Below are 22,673 nucleotides of genomic sequence, written 5' to 3'. Positions count from 1 at the left end.
GCAGCACAATCGTGAACATAAATGCACAACTTTAAAGGAGATTTTCTCAATGTTTAGATTCCAGATTTTCAAATAGTTGTATCTCGACCAAATATTGTCCTATCCTAACAAACCATACATCAATGGGAAGATTAATTATTCAGCTTACAGGTGATGTATAAATCTAAATTTCGAAAAATTGACCCGTGTGACTGGTTTTGTAGTCCAGGGTCACATATGTGAGCAACGATAAACTGTTAGCGAACATCCGGACGCCGCATGTTAAGATGAATATGTAAATATGTTCTGCAGGCAACAAAATAAACGCACAACAAAAATGCCAACGGTGAGAAAACAACAGTTAAGAAAGCATCTGATCATAGTGATGTGGATGTTTGCACCAGCTCTGCAATTCGGCACTCCAGTCAAGTCACGTCATGTGATGTGTATTTATACGACACTTTATATAATAGATTGCTTAAAAGCAGCAGCTTTACGGTATTAAACATCTCTTTCAATTAGAACTTAATTATCTAGTATAAAGCAGCTCTCCAGTGTGTTCATGTTCATGCTGACAGGACTGACCAGGTTACTTTAAATATGAAACAATGTTTCAACTTTCAAATTTGGTCATTTTTAAACTAAATTTAAACGATAAATACCGTTTTGTGTCTCTTTAATGTGTCTGTCAGATCGCTGTAGAGACTCAGTTAAAGCTGCTCGTGAACCGATCATCTCTTCCTTCTAGTTCAATTATAGCATCAAATAAACATGAATGAACATCAGAAGGAATGTTGTTTTAACCGCGGAAAGGCGTCAGTACACTCCGCTTCTCAAGTTCAAATCCTCCCATGTTAATCTACTAACTCTCCTGACTGCTGTCGGACAAAAATGGCAGATTCGGCGGATTATGATTGGTCAGATCACCTGTCAATCAAATTCCCTGCGAAGGATCAATTCGGCACTCCAGTGAAGTCACGTCACATGTATTTATATGACACTTTATATAATAGATTGCTTAAAAGCAGCAGCTTTACAGTATTAAACATCTCTTTCAATTAGAACTTAATTTTCTAGTATAAAGCAGCTCTCCAGTGTGTTCATGTTTTTACTCGTGGAAATGGACTGGAGAAGAAGGCGGAGCCTCAGAGCCACACCCTCCTATTACATCATCACCACGGACCAATAGGTTCAAAGTTGTTTTTCAAGAAAGTTTGTTTTGAAACACTGTTTCGAACACCCGAAATAAACACAAAACTAAATTTATTTTGGCCTGATTTTGTTTGAAATGTCACACCAGTTCGTTCTTCGATGTCACTCGGGCCTTTATTGTAATGTGATCTATAACGGTTCCTCATATGAGAAGGTGTACTCGTGCACAGACGGGTTTGCTGGCTGGTGTTCAGTCATGCGTGCGTTTGCTGAACTGACAACTCTGTGTCTGCTGGGTTTAGACTCATTGTTTCTGGTCCCTGTTTGGACTGCGGGAAGCTCAGAGGAGAAAGAGAGATATTCAGTATTAGTGACATAAGCACAGCAAACAGACATAATAAACCGGAAGAGAAAAGCTCCGTGAATGTGGAAACGTGGAGAACTGCCCACTGAAGTACCTTGAAACGTGCAGCGTTATTTAATGTTTCGGCGTAATTTCCAATTGAAACAGGAAGACAGGGCGGGACATCGAAAAGCTCCTCCCCTTTATTAAAATAGCCTATAGCGTTTTGTTTACATGCAATTTCCTCCTAATCTTGAACATGAACTGTTTCTCCTCCTAATCTCCTCCATATCGCTGGACTCGTTTTCTGGACTCGATCATATGATCCTCTCTGTGCTATTGTGTGTTTAGTATAGTGAATTAGTGTCTCTAATAGTGTTTAGTATAGTCAATTAGTGTCTCTAATAGTGTTTAGTATAGTGAATTAGTGTCTCTAATAGTGTTTAGTATAGTGAATTAGTGTCTCTAATAGTGTTTAGTATAGTGAATTAGTGTCTCTAATAGTGTTTAGTATTGTGAATTAGTGTCTCTAATAGTGTTTAGTATTGTGAATTAGTGTCTCTAATAGTGTTTAGTATAGTGAATTAGTGTCTCTAATAGTGTTTAGTATAGTCAATTAGTGTCTCTAATAGTGTTTAGTATAGTCAATTAGTGTCTCTAATAGTGTTTAGTATAGTGAATTAGTGTCTCTAATAGTGTTTAGTATAGTCAATTAGTGTCTCTAATAGTGTTTAGTATTGTGAATTAGTGTCTCTAATAGTGTTTAGTATTGTGAATTAGTGTCTCTAATAGTGTTTAGTATAGTGAATTAGTGTCTCTAATAGTGTTTAGTATAGTCAATTAGTGTCTCTAATAGTGTTTAGTATAGTCAATTAGTGTCTCTAATAGTGTTTAGTATAGTCAATTAGTGTCTCTAATAGTGTTTAGTATAGTGAATTAGTGTCTCTAATAGTGTTTAGTATTGTGAATTAGTGTCTCTAATAGTGTTTAGTATAGTCAATTAGTGTCTCTAATAGTGTTTAGTATAGTCAATTAGTGTCTCTAATAGTGTTTAGTATAGTGAATTAGTGTCTCTAATAGTGTTTAGTATAGTGAATTAGTGTCTCTAATAGTGTTTAGTATAGTGAATTAGTGTCTCTAATAGTGTTTAGTATAGTGAATTAGTGTCTCTAATAGTGTTTAGTATTGTGAATTAGTGTCTCTAATAGTGTTTAGTATAGTCAATTAGTGTCTCTAATAGTGTTTAGTATAGTCAATTAGTGTCTCTAATAGTGTTTAGTATAGTGAATCAGTGTCTCTAATAGTGTTTAGTATAGTCAATTAGTGTCTCTAATAGTGTTTAGTATAGTGAATTAGTGTCTCTAATAGTGTTTAGTATAGTGAATTAGTGTCTCTAATAGTGTTTAGTATAGTCAATTAGTGTCTCTAATAGTGTTTAGTATAGTCAATTAGTGTCTCTAATAGTGTTTAGTATAGTGAATTAGTGTCTCTAATAGTGTTTAGTATAGTGAATTAGTGTCTCTAATAGTGTTTAGTATAGTCAATTAGTGTCTCTAATAGTGTTTAGTATAGTCAATTAGTGTCTCTAATAGTGTTTAGTATAGTCAATTAGTGTCTCTAATAGTGTTTAGTATAGTGAATTAGTGTCTCTAATAGTGTTTAGTATAGTGAATTAGTGTCTCTAATAGTGTTTAGTATAGTCAATTAGTGTCTCTAATAGTGTTTAGTATAGTCAATTAGTGTCTCTAATAGTGTTTAGTATAGTCAATTAGTGTCTCTAATAGTGTTTAGTATAGTGAATTAGTGTCTCTAATAGTGTTTAGTATAGTCAATTAGTGTCTCTAATAGTGTTTAGTATAGTCAATTAGTGTCTCTAATAGTGTTTAGTATAGTCAATTAGTGTCTCTAATAGTGTTTAGTATAGTCAATTAGTGTCTCTAATAGTGTTTAGTATAGTCAATTAGTGTCTCTAATAGTGTTTAGTATAGTGAATTAGTGTCTCTAATAGTGTTTAGTATAGTCAATTAGTGTCTCTAATAGTGTTTAGTATAGTCAATTAGTGTCTCTAATAGTGTTTAGTATAGTCAATTAGTGTCTCTAATAGTGTTTAGTATAGTCAATTAGTGTCTCTAATAGTGTTTAGTATAGTCAATTAGTGTCTCTAATAGTGTTTAGTATAGTCAATTAGTGTCTCTAATAGTGTTTAGTATAGTCAATTAGTGTCTCTAATAGTGTTTAGTATAGTCAATTAGTGTCTCTAATAGTGTTTAGTATAGTCAATTAGTGTCTCTAATAGTGTTTAGTATAGTCAATTAGTGTCTCTAATAGTGTTTAGTATAGTCAATTAGTGTCTCTAATAGTGTTTAGTATAGTCAATTAGTGTCTCTAATAGTGTTTAGTATAGTCAATAAGTGTCTCTAATAGTGTTTGTTTAGTATAGTCTATTAGTGTCTCTAATAGTGTTTAGTATAGTCAATTAGTGTCTCTAATAGTGTTTAGTATAGTCAATTAGTGTCTCTAATAGTGTTTAGTATAGTCAATTAGTGTCTCTAATAGTGAATAGTGAAACCATACTTTATTCTCCCCGATGGAAAGCATATGTACACCTTCTGAATTGTTCCCTATATAGTGCGCTATGTGCCATTCACCACGTAGAAAATAGTAAATGTGTGAACGAGTGACCGATTTCAGTTGCAGCTTCAGCATGATGTTCGTTGCTTTACACTTTCCTCTTCCAGATCCGGAGGGGCTCATGCAGGCGCTGGAGGAGCTCGATTATCTTGCTGCTCTGGACAATGATGGAAACCTGTCTGAGATGGGCATCATCATGTCCGAGCTTCCTCTGGATCCACAGATGGCCAAAGCTTTGCTGGCGTCCTGTGAGTTTGACTGCGCCAGTGAGATGCTAACCATCGCTGCAATGCTCACAGGTAATGTTTTAACTCCTACTGGGGAAAAAAATTGTTTTAACATATATTATTATTATTACATGGCTCTGTGAATACTTGATTCTGATTGGTCAATCGCTTAGGGGTTACTGAAGTCGCTTGCTAGGAACTTTTTTATTTTATTTTTATTTTTTAAGTTTTGCATTTGGTGAGCTATTAAAATATTAAAACTCAGAAAAAAAATTGCGTGGCTCCATACTGTACACAAAATATTGATTAGACTATTTTTCATCCTCTCACCCCCAAATGTGTTAGTAATGTGAAAAGAAAAAAGCTGACAAAATTTGGATGTATTCTAATGATTATCACTGGTAGCTCAACGCAGACAAATTTTTACAATATGCTAAATTTTCCGATACTATCATGTAATATTAACTTTGACATCACAAATCAGAATATTGCAAAAATCCTCAAAAAGTAGACTAAACCGTTACTTCAGCAGTTAATAATCAACAGTTTAGCACAATCAGCTGAACACAAACGATGTGTATACCGTATTTTCCGGTCTATAAGTCGCATCAGTCAAAAAATGCGTCACGAAGAGGAAAAAAACATATATAAGTCGCACTGGACTATAAGTCGCATTTATTTAGAAATTGATTTCACAAAATCCAAGACCAAGAACAGACATTTAATCTGGAAAGGCAAGTTATTCAGCGACACAACAGCACACAGAACAACAGCTGAATAGGTTTGTTAACACAACACATTAACAGTTATTCAGCTGCACAATAGCATAAAGAACATTTACCTGAGGCTAAATAGGCTAAACTACATTAGCCAGCGAGTCCAACAAGTTACCGGTAAGCAAGTTAATTCATTCCACAACATTGAACATTGAATCCATTGAATTCTTCCTCGGTGTCGCTTCTGAACAACTCCGCTAACTAGAGCGCCCTCTCGCGGCTGTAGACGGTAATGTTTTCTCTTGGTTTATCTCAGTCAGTATGAATTAATTTTGATGTATAAGTGGCACCTGACTATAAGTCGCAGGACCAGCCAAACTATGAGAAAAAAGTGCGACTTATAGTCCGGAAAATACGGTAGTCATATATATCAAAATGTCAGCAATTAATGTCTGCAGATGTGGATGTTGCGGCAGCAACCGCTTCCCTAACTGCTGGAAAGGTGGACGTGTTAGGATTTGGAAAAGATTTCTTCAAAATTGAAATAAAATGGCATTTTTTGCGATAAATACAACATTTGAGCTCATTGAGCTACCAGTAAATAATAATATATTTGAATGAATCTTGGCACTGCTACTATGCATCATAAAAGGAACAGAATTAGGGGGTGAGACCTTTAACATTTTGGAAAAAAAAGTATCATGGACTCGCTCTCTTGTTTCATACAATCGCAGCTGCTGCCATTTTGTGACTATTGTTTTGTACACTATTGGATTATAAGATACAAACAGGTACAATTATTTTAAAACCGAAATCAATATATCTTATCTCCATAATTATTAATGTGGTCAAATGCTGTGTAATAAGTGGTGAATATATAAAGACCTAAATAAATACTTCACCTCATATCAATATTTCGTGTCTAATTATTTACTTATGTGGCAAGTAGCCGTGTAATAAGCGGGATAATGTATATCCAGCCAGTTGTTATCTCAGAATAAACCCCTTCAGGCTAATGCAAGACTGATGCATTACTTCTGTAATAATGTACATCTGTTTCCATCAGCACCGAGCTGCTTCATTGAGCCTCCTGTTGGCATGGTAACAGAAGTCATGCGGTGTCATATGAAGTTCCAGCATCCCGAGGGCGACCACTTCACCCTGATCAACATTTACAACACCTTCAAACGCAGCCAGAAGGAACCATGTGAGCGACACGCTTTGACTCACGAATGCTCAGGTGGACGAGCGAGCTCTTGTGACGGATTTGTGTGTGACAGATTTCAGCCAGGAGCAGTGGTGTGAGGAATATTTCCTGAGCTGTGCCTCGCTGCAGACGGCAGACGCCATCAGAGCCCAACTCACTGACATCCTGAAGAGGATCGAGCTTCCCATCTCAGAAGCGGCCTTCGGCACCAAGACCAACGCGCTCAATATCAAGAGGGCGCTGCTCGCCGGCTACTTCATGCAGGTCTGAATTAGTCTTGTGTATGTTTGTGTAAGGGTTAATGCCCTTTGAGGTGTCCATTGTCAGGTTTTAATGGACTTTAATGGACTCCGCTGCGCGTCGGCCGGTTCACATCTCGCCGTCGTCCATTAAAACATGACAATGGACACCTCAAAGGGCATTAACCCGCTTATACCATGGTCACTTGCCAAATAACACATTTTTAAAACATTAGTTTATATTTTAATTAGTTTTACAATCGAAATCTAAAGTTACAAGTTACAAACAATAACTTGGTTTCCTTGGTTACGCCTGACAGTTTATTTAGGTGTCCTCTATCACTTTTTAACGGACACCCTGCAGCCAATCAGAATCAAGTATTCACCCAGACCATGGAATAAATATTAATAAAAATACATTTGTACTGTTTATTGTTTTAATATGTGTATTATACCTTGTGTTTATTTATCTGAAGTAAATTTTTTTACATTATTTTCCAATTAGTTTTGAGCAAAATGTTTATTATATTTTAAATTTTAACTGTTTTTATTTTAGTTGTATAACCCTTTTCCCATAAATGAATACATAGAGCTCAAAATGTAAATTTTTACAATTATTTTCATTGATATTATATATTTTAATTATTAATTAATTCATTAATTTCCATTTTAAAAATCAAAAGTTGAGCTATATATTATTAAAAAATACAATTTTTTTAAATATATATATATATATATATATTTTATTAATTTCCCTGAATTCCACTTATGTTAGTCAAGTTTCATAACCACGTGTTCTCTAAGTAAATAGAGAGAAATTATTATTATTATTATTTTTTTAATACATAATATATATTTTATTTATTCATTTCCAGTTTTTGTTTTTTTTGTTTTTTTTATAATTGGTTTTCTAAAGGTCCACTCATGTTAGTAAAGTTTCCCAACCATTTGTTCATATGTTTTTGAGCTATATCTATATTTATACAGTTGCTTTAAAAAGTATTTATTTAATTTAATTCATTCATTCAATAATTTCCCTGATGTCCACTTATACTTTTAGTGAATTTTTATTACCATTTTCCATAAGTTTTATTCTTTATTTATTTGATATGTACATATTTAAGTAAAAAAAGTGTTAATTTATTCACTGTCCACTATGAACTGTCCATTTACAATGTTAGTAAAATTTCATAATAACATCAAATTTTCATTATATATATATATATATATAAAATATATGTACCAAATTTGTTTTTACACTAATTTCATAGCCCTTTTCACATTATAATTCCAGAGCCCTTAAAGTTTAAATGCTGCTTGTTGTGGCATTTCATGGGAATCATTTTCCAATTATGAGATTAGAATTAGATCAAACAATTATAGCCCATTTTTAATCAGAATATATCTTTGTCTCAGGACTAATTTAAGTAAGTTTTGTGCTTGAGTTTGAAGTGTCCGTCATTGCTGTCTCTCTCATCTGTCTCCCGTGTTCTTCAGATCGCCAGAGATGTGGACGGCTCGGGGAATTACTTCATGCTGCTGAATAAACACGTGGCTCAGGTTCACCGTCTGTCTGGTTACGGAGCAAAAGCTCATAAACTGGGTTTGCCGGAGTGGGTTCTGTTCCACGAGTACAACCTCTCCGACAACAACTGCATTCGGACCGTCACACAGATCTCCCCGCAGGCGTAAGTCTTCCTCCTCTCAGTGTACAGCTCTTTCTGTAGTGCTTTCCTCCGACTCAAGCTTGCCTACAGCTACAAACATTATTATGCCACGCCATCCAGAGTAATCATGTTTTTTGATGTGTCATCATTAGTAATCTGGCTTTACAATGGAGAGCTTTTCAGATTACACATCCCATGATAAGCATGAGGATTAAACCAGATCAGCTTTGCTATTCTTGTACATTTATTCATTTAGCAGATGTTAACACAACCATTGTGAACGTTTGGGATATTGTTACAATTCTGGTGTCCAGAATGCAATACTAGCTTTTTAATGAATTAATTCAGCACAATGAACACTGACATAAAAACAGTAAACTTAATGCAACAATAAACATTTTAATCTGTAGTATGGATGATCTCAAGTTTCAGCCAAGGTGTCTAGTTATTATCTTTGGAAATAAAAACTAATTATTGTTGTGTACCTCTAATAAAATCAGTTTGCTGTGATAATGTCTTTAACTCTTGGCTGTTAAATCAAAAAGTTTTTTATGAATATTGCTATGATATTGTTCAAAAGTTTGGTCTGTAAGATTTTTTTTTTAATGTTTTTGAAAGACGTCTCATCTGCTCATCAAGGCTGCGTTTATTTGACCAAAAATATTTTTCCGTTCCCTCGACCAAAAATACTGTAAAACTACCGGTAGTAATATTGTGAATTATTATTATAATTTAAAATAGCTGTTTTCAATGCGAATATATAGTAGTGTAATTTATTCCTGTGATCAAAGCTGAATTTTCAGCATCATTACTCCAGTCTTCAGTGTCACATGATCCTTCAGAAATCACTATAATATGATGATCTGCTGCTCACGAAACATTTATGATTATAATCAGTTTAAAACAATTCTGCTTCATATTTGGTTGGAAAATTTGATTTATTTTTTCAGGGTTCTTTGAATCTAAAGTTCAAAAGACAGTATTAAATATAGCTGCAAGCAGCGATTACGGGCCCAAGCCGGTGGCACCGCCACCCTGGTGCCTTTAGTTACACTAAAGGCACCGGGCTGGCGCTGCCACCGGCTTGGGCCCTCCATCGCTGCTTGCAGCTATATTTATTTATATATATATATATATATATATATATATATATATATATATAAAAAGCCGCCACCCCCGTTGCCTTTCGGGTTCCTGTGCACGACGGGCAATAACGTAACCCCGCTTTGACTGTCGAGAAGAAGTCTGCTTTAGAGCTTGTATCAGTGTGAGTCTTTCTGCTCCCCTCCAAACACACACAGAAAAGGGGGGGGGGGGACTCACATTAGTTACATCCATGTGATCGCTCTCTTACAACAAACACGCTACTGAAGTTTCATCAAGATCAATAAATGTATGAAGACGTTATAACAGATCGTGTTTCTCTTTTCTCGCCATAATTTCGTTTCCTCGCCACGGCCAAACTGTTCGAGATATCAAAAATCCGTCAGCAATTTAGTATCCTCAATGTCTTGTCGTCAGGCTGACCGAGTTTGGTTGCGATTGGATGAATTTTCTAGAAAGAGTGTTTCAAATTCCAGGGGCATGCGTTTTCATACCACCCACAATAGCCGACTTCCTGTTGGGCTGGCGTAAAACTTAGAGCACGAAAGTTGTTCGGCCCGATGAGATCTAAATGTGTACCGAGTTTCATATTATTACATGCAAGCGTGTTTGATATACGGACAAGTGTTTGAATCCCATTCCAGGGGGCGCTGTCGAGCCCCCCTGCCACGCCCGGTTACCAGCTTCAGCCCGGCCCTGATGGCCGCGGGTTCTGACCTGTGTGCAAAATTTCAAGAGTTTTCGAGCACGTTAAGGGCCCCAAAAGTGCCCGAGATTTTGCACACAGCAGAGAAAGGGTTAAACTAAACTAGCCCCCCTCCTCACACACACACACACACACACATACACAGATCCCCCCTCCCCTCCCCACCCCACACAGACAGACACACACACACAGAATGGCAGAGAGACAGAGAGAGACAGAATTCACATTCAAACCACAATATCTGACTTTCTGTTGGTCGGAGCTAATGACTGTAAATTAGAAAGTTGTTCGGCTTGATAAGATCAATATACACGCTGAGTTTTGTAACTGTAGGTAAAACTATAACTAAGTTATAACACACTTTATGCATCCTTTTTTAATCATAAATTCGTTTCCTCGCCACGGCCAAACCGTTCGAGATATCAAAAATCCGTCCGCAATTTAGCATCCTCCATGTCTTGACTTCATGCACACCGAGTTTCGTGGTCATCGGATGAATTCTCTGGGAGAAGTGTTTCAAATGCCAGAACATGCGTTTCCATACAGCCCATAATAGCCGACTTCCTGTTGGACTGGCGTAAAACTTAGAGCACGAAAGTTGTTCGGCCCGATGAGATCTATATGTGTACCGAGTTTCATATTATTACATGCAAGCGTGTTTGATATATGGACATGTTTTTGAATCCCATTCCAGGGGGCGCTGCCGAGCCCCCCTGCCACGCCCGGGTACCAGCTTCAGTCGGGCCCTGATGGCCGCGGGTTCTGACATTTGTGCAAAGTTTCAAGAGTTTTTGAGCACGTTAAGGGCCCCAAAAGTGCCCGAGAAGTCCCACACAGCAGAGAAAGGGTTAAAATAAAGCCCCCCTCCTCTCTCACACACACAGACACTGAGAGAGACTGGCAAAATTCCCATTAAATCACATTCAAACCAAAATATCTGACTTCCTGTTGGTCGGAGCTAATGACTGTCAATTAGAAAGTTGTCCGGATCGGGGAGATAAATATAGATACCGATTTTTGTTACTGTAGGTAAAACTAATACCCCATTTTTGACTAAAGGTGGCGCTACTGAGCCCCTTACCACGCCCGTTTCTGAAACTGTGCACAAGTGTACTAGGCAATAAATGTAAAGTGTCTGTCGAGTTTCATGCAATTTGAAGTATGCTAAGAGTCTCAAAAACTTTAAAAAAGAATATTAAAGTTTGATGCGTTGCCATGGCGACAGTATTAAAGATATCAATAATCCTTTCACAGGTCTACATCTGCCGTGTGTTTACATTATACAGATGAAGTTTGAAGCAAATCGGTAAAAATAAGAGGGTGATTTCAAAGCATTTTGAAAGTGACACACTTCCTGCTGCCAGTTGGTGGCGCTATAACTTTGACTCACAATAGTCACATCCATGTGATCGGCCTCTTACAGCGAACACACTGCTGAAGTTTCATCAAGATCAATTAATGTATGAGGATGTTATAACACACTTCCTGTTTCCAATATTCGCCATAAATTTGTTTCCTCGCCACGGCCAAACCGTTCGAGATATCAAAAATCCCCTCGCAATTTAGCATCCTCCATGTCTTGACTTCATGCACACCGAGTTTCGTGGTCATCGGATGAATTCTCTGGGAGAAGTGTTTCAAATGCCAGAACATGCGTTTCCATACAGCCCATAATAGCCGACTTCCTGTTGGACTGGCGTAAAACTTAGAGCACGAAAGTTGTTCGGCCCGATGAGATCTATATTTGTACCGAGTTTCATATTATTACATGCAAGCGTGTTTGATATATGGACATGTTTTTGAATCCCATTCCAGGGGGCGCTGCCGAGCCCCCCTGCCACGCCCGGGTCCCAGCTTCAGCGCGGCCCTAATGGCCGCGGGTTCTGACATTTGTGCAAAGTTTCAAGAGTTTTTGAGCACGTTAAGGCCCCCAAAAGTGCCCAAAAGGTAGTAAAATAATAATAATAATAAATATATATAAATAAATATAGCTGCAAGCAGCGATTACGGGCCCAAGCCGGTGGCACCACCACCCCGGTGCCTTTAGTTGCACTAAAGGCACCGAGGTGGCGGTGCCACCGGCTTGGGCCCTCCATCGCTGCTTGCAGCTATATTTATTTATATATATATATATATATATATATATATATATATATATATATATATATATATATATATATATATAAACGCCACCCCGGTGCCTTTCGGGTTCCTGTGCACGACGGGCAATAACGTAACTCCGCTTTGACTGTCGAGAAGAAGTCTGCTTTAGAGCTTGCATCAAGCTGTGTGTGTGTGTGTGTGTGTGTGTGTGTGTGTTGTTTTGTTCATACAAGACATCATTCAAACTGCAAGTGTTTCCTTATATTTGTGTACACTCGCAATAAAACACATTGGGCTTTTGTTAAACTATAATCTCTTGTCAAACTGTAACCTACAACTGTCACCCAACCAAAATCTCTCTCTCACACATAGTGCTGTGTTGAAAAAATCGATTCACCAATTCTAAATCGATTTTCATATTAATTTCTAAAGATCGATCCGTAACTCAGAGGATCGATTTAATAACAGGCCTACATTTTCCCCATAAACACACTGAGACACGGCGACCGGCGGCGCTGCTAATGCGGTTTCTCTGAATCCACTTGTTGACAAGAAAGGAGGAATGAATCGTTCACATAGCGTGTTTTTTGTGCGTGCAAATTCGTTTTCCAGGCGCGCCTCTGTTCATGGTTGCATAGCAACGGCAGACGCAAAGGGAAAGCACGCGCTTGTTGAGAGGAGAAAGCGGTGCAAACCTGGTGCAAACTCGTGCAAACTGCGCTCTCCATGATGACGAGGAAGTATCATCAAATAATTAATTGATTTCTAGCCCTTGCATTAGCTTTACTACTAGATATATTCATTGAGATGAGAAATAAAAAGCCGCCCTGTACAGCTATGATCAGCTGTTCGGCCGAGCTTTCCATGTTGTTACGGAAAGGCCGTAACAGGCTTGTTTTTGTCACATGACCTGTTGAGATGCATTGAAGTGCTTCTCACTGAATTTGCACGCGCATAAAACGCGATATGTGAACGGCCCCTAAAGTGGTATCGTGTGCGGTTCGTTGTATCTAGTTTAAAAGGCCTTTTAAATATGAACGCAGTTTTGGATTAAATAAAAGGACAGTCAAGTCAAATAAAACACGTTTTATCTCCTGTTTAGTTGGTAACACTACATTAAGACACCATTCATTAACATTATGCCTTATCTAACATCAATACATTGAGTGAACAATACATTTTTACAACATTAATGTATGTTTGTGAATGTTATTTAATACAAACACTTGATTGTTCATGAACAGTTAAAACTTTTGATTTTAAAAATATAAGATCGGATCAGATCGGATCGAATCGAATAATGATAATCGATTCAAGATCTTGAGAATCGGAAACGAATCGATTCTTGAAATTTGAATCGATACCCAGCACTACTCACACACACACACACACACACACACACACACACACACACACACACACACACACACACACACACACACACACACACACACACACACACACACACACACACACACAGTTTAAAAGCAAAAAAAATGTATCCAACCTCATTTAAAAACAGTCTGTCGGTGCCATCTTTTGGACATTCATCATATTGCATTGGTTTTAATTTCTTGTCCTCAAACAGAGCAGTAATCTGTTTATTTTAAGCAGCAAAGATCAGCAGCAGGAGTCCGATTTCATTTACTGTAAGAACAATAGGCTATTGAACTCACAATTCAAGCAATCCACCCCGAACTATAGAGCCAAATCATGAAACTAAAAAGCGCATGGTTGAGACAAAGATAATTTTACTTGCCCAACCTGATTAGAACATGGGGAAAAAAGAAACAAAATCCTGATTATAACATTTATTGTAAGCTGCTATCGATAGTGCATTATAAATACATTAGTCACGGTAACAATGTTGCGAAGCACTCACAAAATAATCACAGTGAACAATTAAAAAATGGGGCGTTTTCATATTTTCTAACATGATACAGTTAAGCAACCTCACACGACGAGTCCTCTTTTCATGAATACCACCATCACAATTGAAAAATTGACATTGATTTCATACAACAGTTCAATAAATGCATAAAATGAGTCACTTACACTTTAGATGCAATGTTCCTGTTTTTGTTCTGTTTCAGCAGCGAAAATAGTTCAACAAAGATCACAGCAGAACCATCGCGCATCTCACAGTGTTTTTTCATTAGTGAATGATTTCGCTTTTTGAAAGAATCGCTTGACTCAAAGATTCAATTATCAATCAATAGACAACTGTCTCATTCATTAATGACTCAGTCGTTCAAACGACTCGTTTGAACGAATGAATCAATGACTCGCTCATTAAGACGGTCGCCTTGCGACACTTAAAGGAGGTTTAGTGTTATGTTCAAAAGTATAGCCTATCATTCTTTCCAACGATCGTTAATTAACTTATATTTAAAACAATCTCATAACATTATTTAATGCATTGTTATTTTTCAGTTTAAAATATTTAATTTGATCAGCCACAGGGTGTCCCTATAGTGTCTTATTATTCTAAATAATTTAATTTATTGATCAAATTTAGAAATTAAAAATGAAATATGAAGCATACATTTAATACGAGTAGGGGTGTGACTAGGTACAGATATTAGGCTACAATATACAGATTTAAATATATCATTGCGCTCCACCGTCGATTTGAGATTGCAATGCACGTGTGTGTGTGTATGTGTGTGTGTGTGTGTGTGTGTGTTAAAATAATTTAGTTTAGTTAGAGAACGGGCACTAACCTATTAAAACCTGAACGTGTCCGCTTAATAAATCGTGAGTTGAACGAGAGTCGCAGCAAAGATCAGTCCAATTTCATTAATCATCATGGGTGAAGAGCTGACTGAAAAGATGATGACGGAATATTTTGTGTAAAAACGACTATTTAAGCGAATCTGTCATTGTACTGTTTTATTGTTTTCCATTAAGAATAATAGGCTATTGAACTCGCAATTCAAGCAATAACGCGTTCACGGCGAGGAACGAGCAGAACAGAGTGAATGTGTTTTAGTTCATTCCTACTGGACGTCCAGTAGGCTACTTACTTTCGCTTTTAAGTTAGCGATTTAAAAGCTCCCGCCGGTGTCACACGTCGATTAACCGGTGGGAAAATATCCTCACACAGTCACCCTAATAAATATATATTTATGTCTGAACTATTTTGATCTCATTTAGACCTTACATGCTGGCATTGACTGTCATACATCACTAGAGGGCAGTATAGCCCTATGTATGACTTGATTTTTATTAAATAGCCCTATTCTGTTGGTCTGAGCTAATGACTGTAAATTAGAAAGTTGTCCGGCTCAAGGAGAAGAATACATATATAGATTTTTATGACTGTAGGTAAAACTAACCCCCCCTCTTGGGTCAAAAGTATCTTGAAAGTGACACACTTCCTGCTGCCAGTTGGTGGCGCTATAACTTTGACTCACAATAGTCACATCCATGTGATCGGCCTCTTACAGCGAACACACTGCTGAAGTTTCATCCAGATCAGTTAATGTATGAGGATGTTATAACACACTTCCTGTTTCCAATATTCGCCATAAATTTGTTTCCTCGCCACGGCCAAACCGTTCGAGATATCAAAAATCCCCTCGCAATTTATCATCCTCCATGTCTTGGCTTCATGCACACCGAGTTTCGTGGTCATCCGATGAATTCTCTAGGAGAAGTGTTTCAAATGCCAGAACATGCGTTTCCATACAACCCATAATAGCCGACTTCCTGTTGGACTGGCGTAAAACTTAGAGCACGAAAGTTGTTCGGCCCGATGAGATCTATATGTGTACCGAGTTTCATATTATTTCATGCAAGCGTGTTTGATATATGGACATGTTTTTGAATCCCATTCCAGGGGGCGCTGGCGAGCCCCCCTGCCACGCCCGGGTCCCAGCTTCAGTCGGGCCCTGATGGCCGCAGGTTCTGACATTTGTGCAAAGTTTCAAGAGTTTTTGAGCACGTTAAGGCCCCCAAAAGTGACCAAAAGGTAGTAATATAATAATAATAAAGAAGAAGAAGAAGAATAAATAATAATCCCAAGAAAAACAATAGGGCCTTCGCCTTTTCAAGGCTTGGGCCCTAATAAAGAAGAAGAAGAAGAATAATTAAAGCTGCAAGCAGCGATTGCGGGCCCAAGCCGGTGGCACCGCCACCCTGGTGCCTTTAGTTCCACTAAAGGCACCGGGTGGCGGTGCCACCGGCTTGGGCCCTCCATCGCTGCTTGCAGCTTTAATTATATATATATATATATATATAAAAAAAATATATATATATATATATATTATGTAAATTCTTTTTTCCCCGTATTTTTAACATATATATTATTATATATATAATAATAATAATATATATTATTAACATTTTTGGATGCTAAACTATTCTTTTTATAGGCTTTGTACTTTGTACACTTTGTACACTCACGTTCCAATATAGAAAAATGATCCTCTTCAAATGCGCAAAAATGTGCTTGGAAACATCACAGTGGAGCGGTGCTTACTATGAACGGCACAAACTGTACAACTGACTATTTAAACAGAGCAGTGTAATTTTTATATGTAAGGTTGACTATTTTATTATTATATTTTATTAAGGCTATAATGAACATTCTGCGATGTCAAGATTGCAATGCTGGAATGCTGTGTGTGTGTGTGTGTGTGTGTGTGTGTGTGTGTGTGTGTGTGTGTGTGTGTGTGTGTGTGTGTGTGTGTGTGTGTGTGTGTGTGTGTGTGTGTGTGAGGCTCGATCGAACAATGGAGACATAAAAACATACTCCGTCATTTTGTTCATACAGAACACAACATTGTGCTTTTGTTAAACTATAAACTCTTGTCAAACTGTAACCTACAACTGTCACCCAACCAAAATCACACACACACACACCCCCCCTCCCCTCCCCTCCCCACACAGACAGACACACACACAGAGAGAATGGCAGAGAGACAGAGAGAGAGAAAATACACATTCAAACCACAATATCTGACTTCCTGTTGGTCGGAGCTAATGACTGTAAATTAGAAAGTTGTCCGGATCGAAGAGAAGAATATACGTACCGAGTTTGGTTACTGTAGGTAAAACTAATACCCCATTTTTGACTAAAGGTGGCGCTACTGAGCCCCTTACCACGCCCGTTTCTGAAACTTCGCACATGTCTATTACACAATAAATGTCAAATGCATGTTGAGTTTCATGCAATTTGAAGCATGTTAAGAGCCTCAAATGCATCCAAAAAGAATATAAAAGTTTAAAGCGTTGCCATGGCGACAGTATTAAAGATATCAATAATCCTTTCACAGGTCTACATCTGTCGTGTGTTTACATTATACAGATGAAGTTTGAAGCAAATCGGGTAAAAATAAGAGGGTGATTTCAAAGCATTTCGAAAGTGACACACTTCCTGCTGCCAGTTGGTGGCGCTATAACTTTGACTCACAATAGTCACATCCATGTGATCGGCCTCTTACAGCGAACACACTGCTGAAGTTTCATCAAGATCAATTAATGTATGAGGATGTTATAACACACTTTCTGTTTCCAATATTCGCCATAAATTCGTTTCCTCACCACGGCCAAACCGTTCGAGATATCAAAAATCCCCTCGCAACTTTTCATCCTCAATGTCTTGACTTCATGCACACCGAGTTTCGTGGTGATTGTTTGAATCGTCTAGGAGGAGTATTTTAAATTCCATTGCATGTGTTTTTTAAACTACGCCAAATAGCCGACTTCCTGTTGGGCTGGGGTAAAAAGTCAGAGCACGAAGGATATATGAACCGATGAGATCTATAAGTGTACCGAGTTTCATATTATTTCATGCAAGCGTGTTTGATTTATGGACCAAGTTTTCGGACCCCGTTCCAGGGGGCGCTGTCGAGCCCCCCTGCCACGCCCGGGTACCAGCTTCAGTCCGGCTCTAATGGCCGCGGGTTCTGACCAGTGTGCAAAGTTTCAAGAGTTTTTGAGCACGTTAAGGCCCCCAAAAGTGGCAAAAACCTTGAAAAAAAAATTATTATAAAGAAGAAGAAGAAGAAGAAGAAGAATTAAAGCTGCAAGCAGCGATTGCGGGCCCAAGCCGGTGGCACCGCCACCCTGGTGCCTTTAGTGGAACTAAAGGCACCGGGTGGCGGTGCCACCGGCTTGGGCCCTCCATCGCTGCTTGCAGCTTTAATTATATATATATATATATATATATATATATATATATATATATATATATATATATATATAAAAAAAAAATATATATATATATATATATATATACATATTATGTAAATTCTTTTTTTCCCCTATTTTTAACATATATATTATTATATATATAATAATAATATATATATTATTAACATTTTTGGATGCTAAACTATTCTTTTTATAGGCTTTGTACTTTGTACACTTTGTACACTCACGTTCCAATATAGAAAAATTAAAAAAATTTATTATGAACGGCACAAACTGTACAAATGACTATTTAAACAGAGCAGTGTAATTTTTATATGTAAGGTTGACTATTTTATTATTATATTTTATTAAGGCTATAATGAACATTCTGCGATGTCAAGATTGCAATGCTGGAATGCTGAGTGTGTGTGTGTGTGTGTGTGTGTGTGTGTGTGTGTGTGTGTGTGTGTGTGTGTGTGTGTGTGTGTGTGTGTGTGTGTGTGTGTGTGTGTGTGTGTGTGTGTGTGTGTGTGTGTGTGTGTGTGTGTGTGTGTGTGTGTGTGTGTGTGTGTGTGTGTGTGTGTGTGTGTGTGTGTGTGTGTGAGGCTCGATCGAACAATGGAGACATAAAAACATACTCCGTCATTTTGTTCATACAGACCATCATTCAAAATGCAAAGTGTTTCTCTATATTTGTGTACACTCGCAATGAAACACAACATTGTGCTTTTGTTAAACTATAAACTCTTGTCAAACTGTAACCTACAACTGTCACCCAACCAAAATCACACACACACACACACACACACACACACACACACACACACACACACACACACACACACACACATCCCCCCTCCCCTCCCCTCCCCACACAGACAGAATGGCAGAGAGACAGAGAGAGAGAAAATACACATTCAAACCACAATATCTGACTTCCTGTTGGTCGGAGCTAATGACTGTAAATTAGAAAGTTGTCCGGATCGAAGAGAAGAATATACGTACCGAGTTTGGTTACTGTAGGTAAAACTATAACTAAGTTATAACACACTTTATGCATCCTTTTTTAATCATAAATTTGTTTCCTCGCCACGGCCAAACCGTTCGAGATATCAAAAATCCCCTGCCAATTTATCATCTTCCATGTCTTGACTTCATGCTGACCGAGTTTCGTGGTCATCGGATTAATTCTCTAGGAGAAGTGTTTCAAATGCGAGAGCAAGCGTTCTCCAATCAACCCGTAATAGCCGACTTCCTGTTGGGCTGGCGTAAAACTTGACCCAGGGAAAGTTGTTCGGCCCGATTAAATCTATATGTGTACCGAGTTTCATATTAATTCATTCAAGCGTGTTTGATATACGGACAAGTGTTCGAATCCCATTCCAGGGGGCGCTGTCGAGCCCCCCTGCCACGCCCGGGTACCAGCTTCAGCCCGGCCCTATATAATGGCCGCAGGTTCTGACCTGTGTGCAAAATTTCAAGAGTTTTCGAGCATGTTAAGGCCCTCAAAAGTGGCAGAGATTTTGCACACAGCTGAGAAAGGGTTAAACTAAACTAGCCCCCCTCCTCACACACACACACACACACACACACACAGAGGGAAAATGCTCCAAACAGTACACATTCAAACCAAAATATCTGACTTCCTGTTGGTCGGAGCTAATGACTGTAAATTAGAAAGTTGTCCGGATCGAAGAGAAGAATATACGTACCGAGTTTGGTTACTGTAGGTAAAACTAATACCCCATTTTTGACTAAAGGTGGCGCTACTGAGCCCCTTACCACGCCCGTTTCTGAAACTTCGCACATGTCTATTACACAATAAATGTCAAATGCATGTTGAGTTTCATGCAATTTGAAGCATGTTAAGTGCCTCAAATGCATCCAAAAAGAATATAAAAGTTTAAAGCGTTGCCATGGCGACAGTATTAAAGATATCAATAATCCTTTCACAGGTCCACATCTGTCGTGTGTTTACATTATACAGATGAAGTTTGAAGCAAATCGGGTAAAAATAAGAGGGTGATTTCAAAGCATTTCGAAAGTGACACACTTCCTGCTGCCAGTTGGTGGCGCTATAACTTTGACTCACAATAGTCACATCCATGTGATCGGCCTCTTACAACAAACACACTGCTTAAGTTTCATCAAGATCAATTAATGTATGAGGATGTTATAACACACTTCCTGTTTCCAATATTCGCCATAAATTTGTTTCCTCACCACGGCCAAACCGTTCGAGATATCAAAAATCCCCTCGCAACTTTTCATCCTCCATGTCTTGACTTCATGCACACCGAGTTTCGTGGTGATTGTTTGAATCGTCTAGGAGGAGTATTTTAAATTCCATTGCATGTGTTTTTTAAACTACGCCAAATAGCCGACTTCCTGTTGGGCTGGGGTAAAAAGTCAGAGCATGAAGGATATATGAACCGATGAGATCTATAAGTGTACCGAGTTTCATATGATTACACGCAAGCGTGTTTGATTTATGGACCAAGTTTTCGGACCCCGTTCCAGGGGGCGCTGTCGAGCCCCCCTGCCACGCCCGGGTACCAGCTTCAGTCCGGCTGTAATGGCCGCGGGTTCTGACCAGTGTGCAAAGTTTCAAGAGTTTTTGAGCACGTTAAGGCCCCCAAAAGTGGCAAAAACCTTGAAAAAAAATTTATTATAAAGAAGAAGAAGAAGAAGAAAAACAAAAAACCCTTAGAAGAACAATAGGGCTCTGCGCCCTTTCAGGGCTTGGGCCCTAATAACAAAAAACCCTTAGAAGAACAATAGGGCTCTGCGCCCTTTCAGGGCTTGGGCCCTAAATATATATATATATATATATATATATATATATATATATATATATATATATATATATAAAAAGCCGCCACCCCGTTGCCTTTCGGGTTCCTGTGCACGACGGGCAATAACGTAACCCCGCTTTGACTGTCGAGAAGAAGTCTGCTTTAGAGCTTGCATCAGTGTGAGTCTTTCTGCTCCCCTCCAAACACACACAGAAAAGGGGGGGGGGCTGTCTGTGTGTGTGCCCTCCCTCCCTCCCCACACACACACACACACACACACACACACACACACACACACACACACACACACACACACACACACACACACACACACACACACACACACACACACACACACACACACAGAGAATGGCAGGGGGAACTCTGTCAGAGAGAGACAAAACCACATTCAAACCAAAATATCTGACTTCCTGTTGGTCGGAGCTAATAACTGTAAATGAGAAAGTTGTCCGGATCGATAAGCACAATTTACATACCGAGTTTTGTGACTGTAGGTAAAAATAACCCACCCACTTTAGTCAAAAGTATCTTGAAAGTAACACACTTCCTGCTGCCAGTTGGTGGCGCTATAACTTTGACTCACAATAGTCACATCCATGTGATCGCCCTCTTACAACAAACACACTGCTGAAGTTTCATCAAGATCAATAAATGTATGAAGACGTTATAACACATTGTGTTTTTCTTTTCTCGCCATAACTTCGTTTCCTCGCCACGGCCAAACCGTTCGAGATATCAAAAATCCGTCCGCAATTTAGCGTCCTCAATGTCTTGACTTCATGCTGACCGAGTTTGGTGGCGATAGGATAATTTTTCTTGGACGAGTATATCAAATTCCAGGGGCATGCATTTTCATACAGCCCATAATAGCCGACTTCCTGTTGGACTGGCGTAAAACTTAGAGCACGAAAGTTGTTCGGCCCGATTAAATCTATATGTGTACCGAGTTTCATATTATTACATGCAAACGTGTTTGATATATGGACCAAGTTTTTCGGACCACGTTCAAGGGGGCGCTGTTGAGCTCCCCTGCCACGCCCGGGTACCAGCTTCAGCCCAGCCCTGATGGCCGCAGGTTCTGACCTGTGTGCAAAGTTTCAAGAGTTTTCGAGCACGTTAAGGGCCCCAAAAGTGCCCGAGAAGTCCCACACAGCAGAGAAAGGGTTAAAATAAAGCCCCCCTCCTCTCTCACACACACAGACACTGAGAGAGACTGGCAAAATTCCCATCAAATCACATTCAAACCAAAATATCTGACTTCCTGTTGGTCGGAGCTAATGACTGTAAATTAGAAAGTTGTCCGGCTCGGGGAGATAAATATAAATACCGATTTTTGTTACTGTAGGTAAAACTAATACCCCATTTTTGACTAAAGGTGGCGCTACTGAGCCCCTCCACCGCGCCCGTTTCTGAAACTTCACACATGCCTAGTACCTAATAAATCTGATATGCATGTTGAGTTTCATGCAATTTGAAGCATGTTAAGAGCCTCAAATGCACCCAAAAAGAATATAAAAGTTTAAAGCGTTGCCATGGCAACAGTATTTAAGATATCAATAATTCTTTCACATGTCTACATCTGCCGTGTGTTTACATTATACACATAAAGTTTGAAGCAAATCGGGTAAAAATAAGAGGGTGAATT

At 38.5% G+C, this 22,673-nt stretch overlaps 1 protein-coding gene across 2 annotated transcripts in view; it reads left to right on the top strand.

Moving 5' to 3' along the window:
* Window positions 1-22,673, top strand: part of dhx32a (DEAH (Asp-Glu-Ala-His) box polypeptide 32a) — a 34,203-nt gene that overhangs the window by 9,778 nt on the left and 1,752 nt on the right. For both annotated transcript variants that reach the window (XM_079595403.1, XM_079595402.1), the window contains exons 8-11: window positions 4,213-4,404; window positions 6,115-6,255; window positions 6,329-6,519; window positions 7,992-8,182. In XM_079595403.1, the coding sequence (XP_079451529.1) occupies window positions 4,213-4,404; window positions 6,115-6,255; window positions 6,329-6,519; window positions 7,992-8,182 (715 nt within the window). The remainder of the gene's footprint in view (window positions 1-4,212; window positions 4,405-6,114; window positions 6,256-6,328; window positions 6,520-7,991; window positions 8,183-22,673) is intronic.

This window comes from Phoxinus phoxinus (assembly GCF_949152265.1).
Source record: "Phoxinus phoxinus genome assembly, chromosome: 21".
Classification (NCBI taxonomy): domain Eukaryota; kingdom Metazoa; phylum Chordata; class Actinopteri; order Cypriniformes; family Leuciscidae; genus Phoxinus; species Phoxinus phoxinus.
This window is presented reverse-complemented; position numbering and strand designations above follow the sequence as displayed.